The sequence below is a fragment of the Lepus europaeus genome, chromosome 1 (assembly GCF_033115175.1).
Source record: "Lepus europaeus isolate LE1 chromosome 1, mLepTim1.pri, whole genome shotgun sequence".
NCBI lineage: Eukaryota > Metazoa > Chordata > Mammalia > Lagomorpha > Leporidae > Lepus > Lepus europaeus.
This window is the reverse complement of record NC_084827.1, coordinates 13,395,901-13,408,506: the sequence shown is the minus strand read 5'-3', so window position 1 is coordinate 13,408,506 and position 12,606 is coordinate 13,395,901. Positions and strand designations below refer to the sequence as shown.

Sequence of the window (12,606 nt, the reverse complement as noted above, 5' to 3'; positions counted from 1 at the left end):
TGATGCAAGAGGGAACAAAGGACAGACATTCCTCCAAAATTCTTAAGCAAAAGGTGACCATATTGAGAGAGCTTGCCCAGCCCCTGCTGACAGCAACACTGGCCAGTGTGGTCTTGTCGCTGACCGGTTCATCGTGAGAGAAGGGCAGTGATCCCAGGGAGAGGTGAGCTCTCAACAGTACCACCTTCTTGGACACAGAATTATCTCGTTCCTTCTTATCCACAGTTTCACTTTCTGAGGTTTCAGTGACCTGCAGTCAACTGTGGTCCAAAAATATTACATGGAAAGTTCTAGAAATGAACAATTCACAAGTTTTAAATCGTGTACCATCCAGGATAGCGTAAAATCTAATCCCCATGAGGAAGATATTTCTGTCTCACTTTTCAGATCAGTAAGCGGCAGTCAGGAGAGGTTACACGAGCTGCTCAGCACTAGTTAGTCAGAAAGCCAGATCTGAAACTCGGTTCTACCCTACTCCACGGGCTCGGACCTGCCCCCTCTCTGTCTGTATTTCCACTCTGTTTGCTCATGTTGGGGCCAAGAATCCCTGTCCCTTCTCTGAGCCAGAGAGCTGCAGGAGGCATGCCTCTGACTGTGTCTGACCTGCTGACATGGGCGTTGGTGGCACCAGACAGGTCCCTCAGAAACCAGTGCTGGCCGCACAAGTCAGTTGGGGGAAAGGGGGTTGCAGCCCCCTGGGAGACAAAGGATGGCCTTGGGCAATGGACATACGTAGAGGCTTCAGTGGTTCCTCTGAACAATTTTGCAGTGAAATCCCCTGGACCACTGGAGTGGACACCTGGGCCAACTCCCTCTCAGCACCGAGCCAGGCCCTGCTGGGGCTGGAGCCACACACCATGCCCCTGCAGCCAGTGAGTAAGCAGTGGGGCCAGGCGGATGTGCCTGCCCCTCCACCTTTCCCTGGGGCAGGAATGTGGTTTCCGGGTGGGCTCAGACACCCTTCTCCTGGCCTGTGCATTCCCGAGCACAGAGGCTTTCAAATCCTGTCCACTGCCGGGACCACTTCAGGGGCTACCTGTAGGAAGGGGGGTGTTGAGGTAGCCAGCGCTCTGGGCCCCCATTCCCAGTTAGAGTCCAGCTTGCCCTTTCATGTTTTCAACATCAAGTCTTCCATCAAGATCTGGTTGAAAGAAAAGGCTTTGTGGCTTAGAAATAATTCTTTACCAACTCTACATTGGGGCTGTCTACAGAAGAGACCCAGAAGCCAGTCCAGCCCCTGCCTGTGGGTGACACTGATTCGTACCTCCCTCTCTGCCTCAGTTTCTTCTCTGAGGCTGGGGGAGGCTGAGGCAGGGGCTGGGATTTGAACCTGGGGCAAGGGGGCTGCTGGTCCAACAGTGACAGGAGCTTGGTCTCACGGTGAGATCTGTAGATTCCTACATAAGCCCTGGGCATGGAACTCAGCCCTGGGCTGTGTCTGGATGCCTGAGAGCGGTGTGCAGCCTGGGCTCAGCCTACAGCCCCACAGCTTGCAGGCGGGAGAAGGGTCCGCTCCCATAGTGAGCGGGGGCCAGAAAAGCAGAGCAGAGAGTGGGCCCTGAAATGGCCTTGGTTTAGACAAACAGAGGCAGCCCGGGGTCTGGGCAGCGGGCAGGGATCCAGCAGGTCAGCAGGGGCAGGAGCCTGCAGGGAAGCAGGTGCCGGACATGGACTCCAGCTCATGTGGCTGCTGATGCCGTTTGTTATCCCAGCGGGAGCTGCCTCTGCTCTCCCTCGCGCTGGCAGGAGCTAGAATCTGAATGAGACTGGCCCGGAGGCCTGCGGTGCAGGGCCGCTGAGACAGCTGGTGGGGCCCAGGGTGAGTGTGACTGTGTGTGTGCATGTACACACGTGTGCACGTAAAAGAGAAAGGGAGCACCTGTGATTGCTACCGGAAGTGGTTCCTGATCCTGGCTTCCTGGAGAGCCACCCAAGCCCCAGCATGCAAACCAAGCTCCTCACTCTGCCGCAGAGCCCTCTGGCCCCCACCTCTACGCCCTCCTATAGGAAACGTTAGCTAACTTGATTGACAAGGGGGCTGTGCCCAGCCATAATCATGTGATCAATACATTTGGAGGGGCTTAGAGGACGACAGAATGACAGCAGTGAGAGCCACAGTGGAGCCAAGACAAAATACCAAACTTAAAAACCAGCCTATAGGCAAGTACAACTCAAACTCCAGCCCAAACAAGCTCTGCGCACCAGCAGACGAAGCAGCGGCTGCACACTCACAGGCAGATCACCAGGGGCATCCTAAGTCCAGCCCATCTCCCGAGGCACAGAGTTCATCTCTGACACGGTCCTTAGGCTCGAGCCCCAGGGCCAGGAGCACCAGGATTGCCTGGGACAAGTCACCCCCTTACACCGAATGGGAGCACCCTTGCACTGCTTTGGCTCTTTGTTTCTGGTTTGACCCTTTGAGCCTGGTGCACCTAGAGCTACAGAAGCCAGCAACCACATCCCCTTTAATTCCCTTCTTTCCTCTTGTGTCTGTTTCCAGACACTGGACATCCTGGCCACTTCTGGATGAGCTCCAAATGCAGAGTGCGATACTTTGAACACATGGTTTATTAATTCAGTTGCGGCTGTGGTCTGTATAGCCCAGCGGCTAAGAGCTCCTATTCAGGAATCCTATAATCTGGGGTTCCAGTCCTGGCTTCGCCACTTCCTAGCTGTGTAACGTTGGGTAAATTACTCAGCCTCTCTGAACTTCAGCATCCTACTCTGCAGAATGAAGGCGCACCCAATAGCTCCTTCACAGAGGACGAAATGATACAGTGTGTGTAAATGACCTCCCACGGTGCCTGGCGCATGATAAATCCTCAACACGCTGGCAGCCACATTAGACTGGGATGGCTCACACAGAGCCTGTGCTTAGCTGAACGCCAAGAGCCGTTTACATGAATCATTATTCAGCTTCATTCTGTCAGTCCATGGTCTCATCCTGTCAACGCGGATCCTGTCACCATACATTAGCTAGCCATCCACCTGACTCACTGCAAATCTGATCGCGACCTCGTATCTTTGCATCCGAGCTCTCTCCCACTGGCTGCCAACAAGCTACCCAAGATTCTTCTGGTTCAGCTCTCCAGCCGGCTCTCGTGTTGTTCGGCCGTCCGATCATCTAGCCCACACTGACTCCCTGAGTGAGGACATATTTTTCTCCTGGAAATGTTGAAGGTTCCAAAGAAAAAGTTAATTTATAGTCAAGAACTTCTATTTAAGAGAGCAGAGAAACCCTTTAAAAGAGTGCAATTAGAAAGTGGTCAGCAGAAAGTCTGGGCACTGGGCCTTCATCTGGGACGGGCCTGTGTGGGAAACTGTGCCAGGCATCCATGAGACCAGAAAGGAGGCTCTCCTGCCAAGGGTCTTTGGAAAGGCCTCACCAAAGACGGTGACAGAGTAGGGTTTTAAAAGTTGAAGGAACTGGGGACACCCTTCCCAGATGGACGAATGGCCTGGCTTGTGGCAAGGGAGAGGGGGATTGGAACTGGACTGGCAGATGACTGAAGGCCGCTGAATAGCACCAGCCTGTGAGCCATGCTGGTGTGGGGACAGCGTGTGCTGGTGTGGGGACAGCATGTGCTGGTGTAAGGGCACAGCGTGTGCTGGTGTGGGGACACAGCGTGTGCTGGTGTGGGGTGCAGCGTGGGCTGGTGTGGGGACACAGCGTGTGCTGGTGTGGGGACAGCGTGTGCTGGTGTGGGGACACAGTGTGTGCTGGTGTGGGGTGCAGTGTGTGCTGGTGTGGGGACAGCGTGTGCTGGTGTGGGGACAGCATGCGCTGGTGTGGGGACACAGTGTGCTGGTGTGGGGACAGCGTGTGCTGGTGTGGGGACAGCATGTGCTGGTGTAAGGGCACAGCGTGTGCTGGTGTGGGGACACAGCGTGTGCTGGTGTGGGGTGCAGCGTGTGCTGGTGTGGGGTGCAGTGTGTGCTGGTGTGGGGTGCAGCGTGGGCTGGTGTGGGACACAGCATGTGCTGGTGTGGGGACACAGTGTGTGCTGGTGTGGGGTACAATGTGAGCTGGTGTGGGGTGTAGCATGTGCTGGTGTGGGGTGTAGCGTGTGCTGGTATGGGGTGCAGCATGTGCTGGTGTGAACACAGCATGTGCTGGTATGGGGACACAGTGTGTGCTGGTGTGGGGCACAGTGTGTGCTGGTGGGACACAGCGTGTACTGGTGTAGGGCATAGCGTGTGCTGGTGTGGGGACACAGTGTGTGCTGGTGTAGGACATAGCGTGTGCTGGTATAGACATAGCGTGTGCTGGTGTGGGGACACAGTGTGTGCTGGTGTAGGACATAGCGTGTGCTGGTATAGACATAGCGTGTGCTGGTGTAGGACACAGTGTGTGCTGGTGTGGGGACACAGTGTGTGCTGGTGTAGGACATAGTGTGTGCTGGTGTAGGACACAGTGTGTGCTGGTGTAGGACACAGTGTGTGCTGGTGTGGGGGCACGGGTGGTGGGAGAGGTATTTCCTCTGCAAAGTCAACTGGTTACCAAGGGGCTAGAATCCACATCCTCTACCTTACAAGCATTTTCCTCTTTCTGAGCTAAGAAGGCAGCTAAACAGACTAAATTTGGACTAAGCTGCTCCGTGTAGCCCAACTGCTAGAGACATCACTGTCCAAAGCCACCTTGGCGGACAGACAGATTAGGACTTGCACCTCAAGGGACAGAACAAGCCTGCTTACTCCCCCAGTGGCAGCAGTGCCTGGTCCCTTCCGACAGTCTTACTTTTCCTCTCACAAAGTCCTCCTGACCTCACAAGCCGCTGCCTCCCCAGGCTCTGCTTACTGGTTTGCCCTTCCTGGCTGTGAGAAGGGGTGGACCTTCAATGGCTGTTGCCTAGCAACATCTCTGTGCCAATTTATGGGCTGACAGGGCCCACCCGTGGGATTCCATGGAAGGCAGTCCTTGGAGAAATAGAGACATCATCCACTTTATGGCTAAGGCATGCTGTTGGCTTTGGGCTTGCCTGGAGTGAAACACAAATGTCAAGTCTCTTAATGAATAGTTATCTCACTGTAAAATATTATTTAGGATTCAGTTATTTCTAACTTCACCTTTTTTTTTTTCTCCACCTTCTACTTTCAAACCCTGTTCTCAATGGCTTTTGAGTTTTGCAGTTTTAAAGAGGAACCTGCAGAATGAGTTTGTATACCTCTCCTAGGAAAAGCCATACTTGAGGTTGAGTTTTCTCTTTAGGCATGCACAACACCCCGATATTCCCTATTCCCTTTCTACAAAAGAAGAAGGAGGACACTGGAGATTCTGGTCCCAGCGTAGCTTTCACGCGGGCCCCAGAGGCCTGGGACTGTGCCCCCTTCAGGAGTGAAAGCACAATTCAGAGTTTTTGGGCTCCTATCCTTTTTGGAGCACCTGAGGCTATTGGTCCTCAAGGAAGGAAGGAAAGAAGGAATCCAAGACCGAAATGAACAAAAATCCGGTCAGTTGAGTCCGTCCAGTAGAAAGACAAGTACAGCGATTGCCCAATTCTATCTCCAGACTTCCAAAAAATTCTATAGGCATCCCACAGGCGCCACTTCCTTCTCCCTTCCTCACAGCAAGGAAGCAAGAGGCCCACCGTTCTCAGTAATAACTCCATGTATTTATAACACATGATACTACTTCATGAAGTGTTTTCCTTATGCAATAGTAAGCAAGAGCAGAAGCCTTGAAATCTAATAGGTACGGATTTGAATCCAGTTCTGCTACTGCCTACTTCGTGATGCGGGACAAGTTTCTTAACTGTTGTCTTTTTCCTCGCCTGCAGCATGGAAATACTAAAGCTACCCTTGTAGAGATCGTTGGGGGTGCAAGATAACAAATGTTAACACTGTGGTTTGGGGCCCGATGCTAGGTAGGCATCCAACCATTGGTTCCCTCGCCTCTTCTTTCTGTGCCTCTGCCCTTAACCTCACGTCCGCCTCTACTATTCTGTTTTCATAATCAGAAACTGGAGGCAGAGGCCAGGTGCCATAGCGGACTCTCCAAGTGGAACCAGGTGTTCACGAGCGGGATCCTTGCTCATCTAGCTGCTGCAGGCTGCCTCTTCTTCTTTTTCTCTATTTGTGATCGGCAGAATGTTCGCCCTGAGATTGGCCACAACCTGGGTTGGATATTGCCAGTTTCTGAGGATGCCACAGAAAGTGAACACAGGGGGTACACAAGCAATCAGAGAAAGAACATGCAGAAATTTGGAGTTGGGGAAGAAGGGACAGAAGTTTTTTTTTTTTTTTAAACAGGGGTAGATAAAAACATTATTAGGATTCAGGAATCACTGTCAACAAACATAGTACCTGTTTCATTCGGGCTCAGATTTATAACGAGATACCCTAGATGGGAGGCCTGGCTCCTGCCTTTCTGTGTTTACAGGCTAAAGGAACATACAGAAGACTGAAGAAACGGGCTGGCATTGTGGCACAGTGGGTCAGGCCACCACTTGGGACACCAGCATCCCACATCAAAGTGCCAGTAAGAGTCCCAGTTATTCCACTTCTGATCCAGCTCCCTGCTAATGCACCCTAGGAGGCCACAGATGCTGGCTCAGGTCCTCGGGCCCTTCCGATCCATGTGGGACACCTGCATGGGGTTCCTGGCTCCTGGCTTCAGCCTGGCCCATCCCTGGCTGTTGTGGCCATTTGGGGAGTGGACAATCTCTGGCTCTGCCTCTCTCGCTCTCTCTGTCACTCTGCCTTTCAATGAAATAAATCTTTTTTTTTTTTTAAGACCAAAAAAGACCGACAATAGCCTAGTTATGGGTGCCAATCATATAGTACCTAAAGGTTTCAGACCAGAGGAGCAGTCAGAAACGTTTAATCAAGGAGTTTCCTGAAAGGGGCGAGTTTTGAGCCGGTTTGAAGGAGATGAGAGTCATGGGCTGGAGAGAAGGAACTCAGGCCCTACACAGCAGCTGCCAAGGCATCGTCCCAGTGGGTTACAAAAGCCCCCTCCTTCTCAAGTGCTCTGCGAATCTCCCTCCACCAGGAGCCCTCTTTCACTGGCCGGGAAGGGACCCAAGCAGGGTGTGGTCTAACCTCGCTGGACCGGAGGACTCCAAAGAACGGGTAGAGGAAGGCAGGCACTAGGGCTGCAGCTCCTAGCGGCACGGCCTCGGACACCCAGTACACAGCGGTCACGATCAGCACGTAAGCACACGCAGCCTCCTGGAAGAGGATGGAAGAAGTGGTTAAGTCGCAGGGACAGTCACAGCCGCCGAGAATCTCAGCAAGCCCTCAGACTCGAACACGGGCGCTGGGAGGCAGCCCTGGGAGGTGCCAAGCTGAACTTGGCAGGCGGGTGTGTTGGGCACGTGTTTGGCAGGGGTGGTGTTATGGCTGGTCCTTGGGGCTCACGCCTGGCATATGGTTTGCATCAGTATGCAGCTAGGGATCACTGGACCGTGGTCCTATCACAGCTCTGCTGGTTTCTGAAACTGGGGATGGTGGGGACTGATGAACTGCCAACACCCAGCCCCGAGATCGTACAGTAGGAGAGTGAAGTTCAAAGCTCTAACTTGGACTGGGACCCAACATAGCTGTGTCAAGTTGATGGGACAGTAGTGGCTCTTGGGGTAGTTGGAGGTTGGAATCAACGTGTATGATGGGTCCGTATGGGAGTGCTGAGATCAGCAATCCCAAGATCAGCACCTGTGCGTAAGCTATGGGCACGTAGTAACATTAGATGTGTGTCTGACCAAGGGGAAGTAGAGGAGCAGGAAGTGAGATTTGTATGTAATCCCCAAAGTGGCTCTGCACTCTGCTCTCACAGCCACTGGATGGGGGGGGGGGGTCTGGAGTGTGTCTCAGGGGTTCTCCCAGGGGGCCTTGGATCCAGACGCCTTCTCCTGCCTCACCCCAGCCAAAGTAGCCCAGGTTTCCTATACGACCTACAGGTACATCAGTCATGTAAATCACAGCATTCCACACGGATTCTGTTGCAAGAATTTTAAAAGTGGCCTCACTGCTTCAAAAATGAATGAGTGAAGTTAAATCCTCGTGTTCCAGACTAGTCACTGAAACAGCTCACTAGCAGTGAACTGTAGCTGGATAAACAGACAAGAACGGACAGACTGTGTCCTACTTCAGCTGGCATGCTGGGCTCCTCACATGTGGCCGTCCCAGCAGAGAGCTGGAGGAGCTGCAGGGAGCCTGGTGGGAGGGGAGGGGAGGGGAGGGGAGGGCAGCGGTCCCGAGACCTGGGCTCGCATTTGGGATGAGGAAGAAGGACGAACTCCCAGCTCAGTGCCTCTCGGCTTTGGCACTAAGGCCATACGGGGCCAGATAATTCCTTGTGGTGGAGATGGTCCTGGGCAGTGTTACGTGTTTAGTAGAACCTGCCCTGTCTCCCCAGCGGGGACAACCAAACAGGTCTCCAGGCCTTTCCAAATATCCCTTGTGGGGGAGGAGACAACTGGCCCCTGGCTGGGAGCCATGCTCCATGCAGGATCTGGGCTCGTTGCTCGTGGACTGTATTCCACACACGCCTGATGCCATGGACGCCTCCTTCCACAAAGCCCAGGCCTGGAAATTTATCAGCATTTTCTCCAGCCCGTTCAACGTGCTGGCTGCACAGCCTAGGGGCGCAGAGAGTCCCAAGTCTAACACTCATCAGAACCCAGCCCCCCTTCACCTTGGTCTCTGGTTGCACTGATTACCCTGAACAGCTGATTTTTTTTCCAGTTCTAAATGGTCAGGGCTCAGGTCTGACCTCCTCCTTGGAGGCTGGCTGCGGATTAGGAACTGGACAAGTCTTGTTCTATTTATAGCCCCTTGCTTTGCGAACAGGGTCCTCAAACTCTTGCATAAAAGTTACAAAAGGTCAGAGTGATCAGCAGGGCGCAGGAGTGATTAACCCGGCTCGGCCTGAGGGGACCTTGCTCTCTCCTGGCAGTCATGGGTTACAGGGCTGGAGTCTGAGGTGGGACTGGGGCCCAGGGACTGTTGACTGTAGCTCCCACTGAGATTTCTTCTGGGGTGGAAAGACCAGAGAGCAGATAACACTTTGGAAGTGCTGATAAGACAACAGAATCAATAGTGAGGGTCACAGACACAAAAACCAAAAAACTCTATTTGGAAGAGAAATAAAACTACCCCCAAGGGGTCCAAAGCCCACTGGAGTCTCCCTTTTCTTATCTCTTTTCTGGGGAAGACTCAGAATGACAGGGCTTAACTCAATGGGACAGAGTATCTACCCCTTATGGGGACATCCTTATCTCCTCTTGAAAACCCTTGGTTTTTCTCATGCTGGTCATTGCAGGGCCACAAATTAAGGGGAATTTGGGTAAGCAGAGATAACTCTCATTAGGCACTGGAATAGGTTACTGGAGGAAGTCCCCGGACCCATCTTCATCTAGCAATGTAGAAAACAGGATAAACCACTATCAATCTTATCTGGGCTCCCCTTCCAACAGGAAAATGGGTGAAAGACAGCGTTAGAGGGTCTTTCCAGCTGTTTCTCACTTAGTTCACCCATGGAATTCACATAAACGTCCTTCCACCTCTTCCCAAGCTTCTCAACATTAAACGGGCGAGCCTGTATTTGGACAACCCAACACCCTGTGATGTTTGGTTGCTGGAGTCTCGCGTCCCGATCATCCTGCCAAGCAGTGTTGCAGGCACTGCTTTGGACTTCTCTGCTGGACAACAGTTCTCTTTTATCTACCGGGGAGAATATTCTGGAGCCCCCAAACCCCTTATTAACACCACTGGGTTTGGTGCGTATCCGGGCAATGACCTGAGTGTTATCCATTCTCTTTGGCTCCTGTTTTTAAGTAAAGGAGAGCATTCAAAAGTAGTACATCCCTGTGTGCAATGTTCCCTTCCTTGTGGCGAATGTAGGCCTGGATCTGCTCATTTTCTTTGCAGTTGGCTGCGCCAAGGACAGTCCACTGGAAGGGACTTGGTGTCTATTTCTTTACTGTCAAAATAACTAGGGAAGGGGCCTTTTAAAAAATTTTAGCTTGGCAGGTTGGGGTGCAACTTGTATCCTGCTGGGGATACTGAAGACGGGTTTAGTTATGGGTGCCCCTCTTGTACTCTCTTTTTTACTATGATAAGCAAGCCTGGACCTAGGGTTTCAGGGGACTGCAAGAACAGGGGGAAGGGTATTTTGACTCTCTGTCGAGTGCAGCTGTTTCTTGTTGCTCTGAGAAACCAGCAGGAGCTCCCGCCCAGCTACCCAGCCACTCTGCCCCACTCTAGCCCAGAGCCAGCGAATCCATCTAGGAATTTTAAAGATTAAGTATCAGAATTTGCAGGTTTGATGCCAGGGGTCCAGGATGGATGAGAGACATCCTATGTGTCAGGAACCTGGGTTGTGTCTCCTGCAAGCAGTGGACAAGGACCCCAAAGATAAGGTGGGTAATGTGTATCTTGTTAGCATTCCCTTAAGTCAACCTGACATTGAATTAAAAAAAAAAAAAAAAAAAAAAAGGGAAAACAATCAGGTGCCTTTGGACAAAGTAGAAAATTGACTAGGAGAGAAGTCGGTGGCAATCACTGTTAACTCCAGCCCAGCTGTAATCAGCGTCTCCCTGGCACTCTGGGCTACTTATTCCACTAAAGACTTAAGCCAGCTTGTTTTTGAGAAGAATCTTCTAATCCCCGCTATTTAACGCTTTCACATAACCCTGGTTACCAAGTGACTCGGGAGCCAAGTGGAAGAGGCTCTCTCCCTCTCGCAAACACGTTTAGCCTGTCTCAGCTCATTTGTCCTCAACATCTCCCGGGCAGTGCCAGCTCGGGGTGTGTGTGTGGGGGGGCAAAGCCACACAGGAGGAGGAGACCAGGAGAGGAAGGGGAGCCAGAGGGGGCCGAGGCCAGGGAGCAAGGCCAAGGCGTCGCTCCCTGGCTCTCATGAGCCCTGCGTAAGACAGGGCCAGAGTCTGGGGTGCGGGGCCTCTCCCGTCGTGCCGGGGGTGGGGGGGTCGCTCTGTGTCCGCACAGAGAAGAAAACAGAGTGGACAGGAGTCAGCCAGGGGCCTCGCGTGCAGGGCCCGGACAACAGCTCGGTTCTGAGTTCCTGGGGAGCCCCGGGGGTTCAGCGTTTCCCGACCCCAGACCCCAGGAGCCTCCACAGCCCCTCTCGGCCCCCAGCCCGCTCTGGGGAGGGCCTGCGGGCGGCTCTGTTTCCAGCTGCCAGGTTGACCCCGACAAAGCCAGGCTCTCCCAACCGGCCCCCAGCTCCGAGGCCTGGCTGGCCCAGCGCTCTGTGAGGCCCCTGCGCTGACCTCACGCCTGGCCCGGGCCTGGGGTCTGCAGACTGGGACACGGAGACGGAGGAAGACGTCTTTGGCCTTCTCCGGGGGAAACCTTTCCATTGCCTCCAACCCGCAAACCTCCACCTTGGAGCTTGTGCCCACGCGCCCACGTGCCCACGCGCCCTCGCCTGGGCCGGGCCCGGGCGGTACTCACGCTGCTGGGGTGCAGGACGGGCAGCGGCAGCAGCAGCAGCGGCACACAGACGACCAGCAGCAGGTTCCGGGCCCGCAGCAGGCCCTGCAGCCAGCCCATGGTGGCCCTGGCTGCTCTCCCGCTCCCCTCAGAGCCGCTCGCAGGCGGGCCGCCTTGGCTTCGGGCTCTGCTCGGCGGCCCCGGTCCAGAGAGACGTCTTACACCCCTCTTGGCTCCCAAGAGTCCGTCTCTGGCCTCAGGGACAGAGCAGGAGGGCAGTTGCACCCCCGGTTTCCACAAAAGCCTGGGCTCCTTGCCTTCGGCGTTAGGTAGGATTGATGAGCATGGTTTTATGGCCGGCGAAAAGGAACTGGGACAGGGTTCTATGCGGGGGCATCGTGGGCTCCTCCTCGCTCGGTTAGTAGTCCGGTGACTCCATTCTGGGTGCCGACGGAAGCCGTCTCAAGCAGTTACAATGACACCTCCGCGGCTGCTGCTGGGGCTTAAAGAAGTCATTGAAAAGCTTGGCAAAGTTAAAAAGACCAAGAGCTTGTCGCGCTTGCCATCATCTTCCTCCCTCTGCTGGCCTGCTTGGAGGCGCACCTGTTTGCTCTCCTACCTGTGCCCGCCGTGGGTCAGAATGTAGTAGCCCTGGCCCCTAAGACGAGCACAGAGTTTGTCAGACTTTCTGCTGGTCTCGGCCAGGACCTGACACCTTAACTCTTTCCAACTTTCTTTCCTCCCAATTGGTTTCCTACTTAGAATCTGCCTTGAGCCAAGGCCTCCAGAGCAGCAGCAAATCCCCAAGACATTCCTTTTTGTCACAGGACAAAAAAACTTGCTGGAGGCCCACCTTAAACTCTCCTTCACCAATGGGAAGGCAGGACAGGGGCAGTGGCCCCACCCATTGCTCAAAGCCAATCAGCAAGTTGAAAAGAATGAGCCAGAGGCAGTTCTTGATTGGCCACAGCAGGGGCCTGCTGATTCTGCAGAACCTGGGAGGCTTGCAAAGCTTATTTTCCAGTTTCTCCAACATCCTGGGGCTGGAGTGATGACCATCCTGATAAACATAGTCCCACTCCCCCAGCCGCTTCCTTGCCTCAGGGCATAAGCCCCAGAGCTTTCCCAGGGAAGGCCACCTGCTGACCTGCTTAGGAAGATGATGTACCCGGTGGAGGGTGAGGATTTTGGCCACAGAGTACAATATCA

The 12,606-nt window shown here is 53.8% G+C and overlaps 1 protein-coding gene across 1 annotated transcript in view; it reads right to left on the bottom strand.

Annotated features, from left to right (window-relative positions):
- SLC13A4 (solute carrier family 13 member 4) overlaps nt 1–11,517 on the bottom strand; it is a 35,714-nt gene extending 24,197 nt beyond the window's left edge. Inside the window, exons 1-2 of the mRNA XM_062198115.1 lie at nt 11,419–11,517; nt 7,042–7,170 (exon numbers count right to left, since the gene is read on the bottom strand). Of these exons, the coding sequence (XP_062054099.1) occupies nt 7,042–7,170; nt 11,419–11,517 (228 nt within the window). The remainder of the gene's footprint in view (nt 1–7,041; nt 7,171–11,418) is intronic.
- Between the last annotated feature and the right edge of the window lie 1,089 nt (nt 11,518–12,606).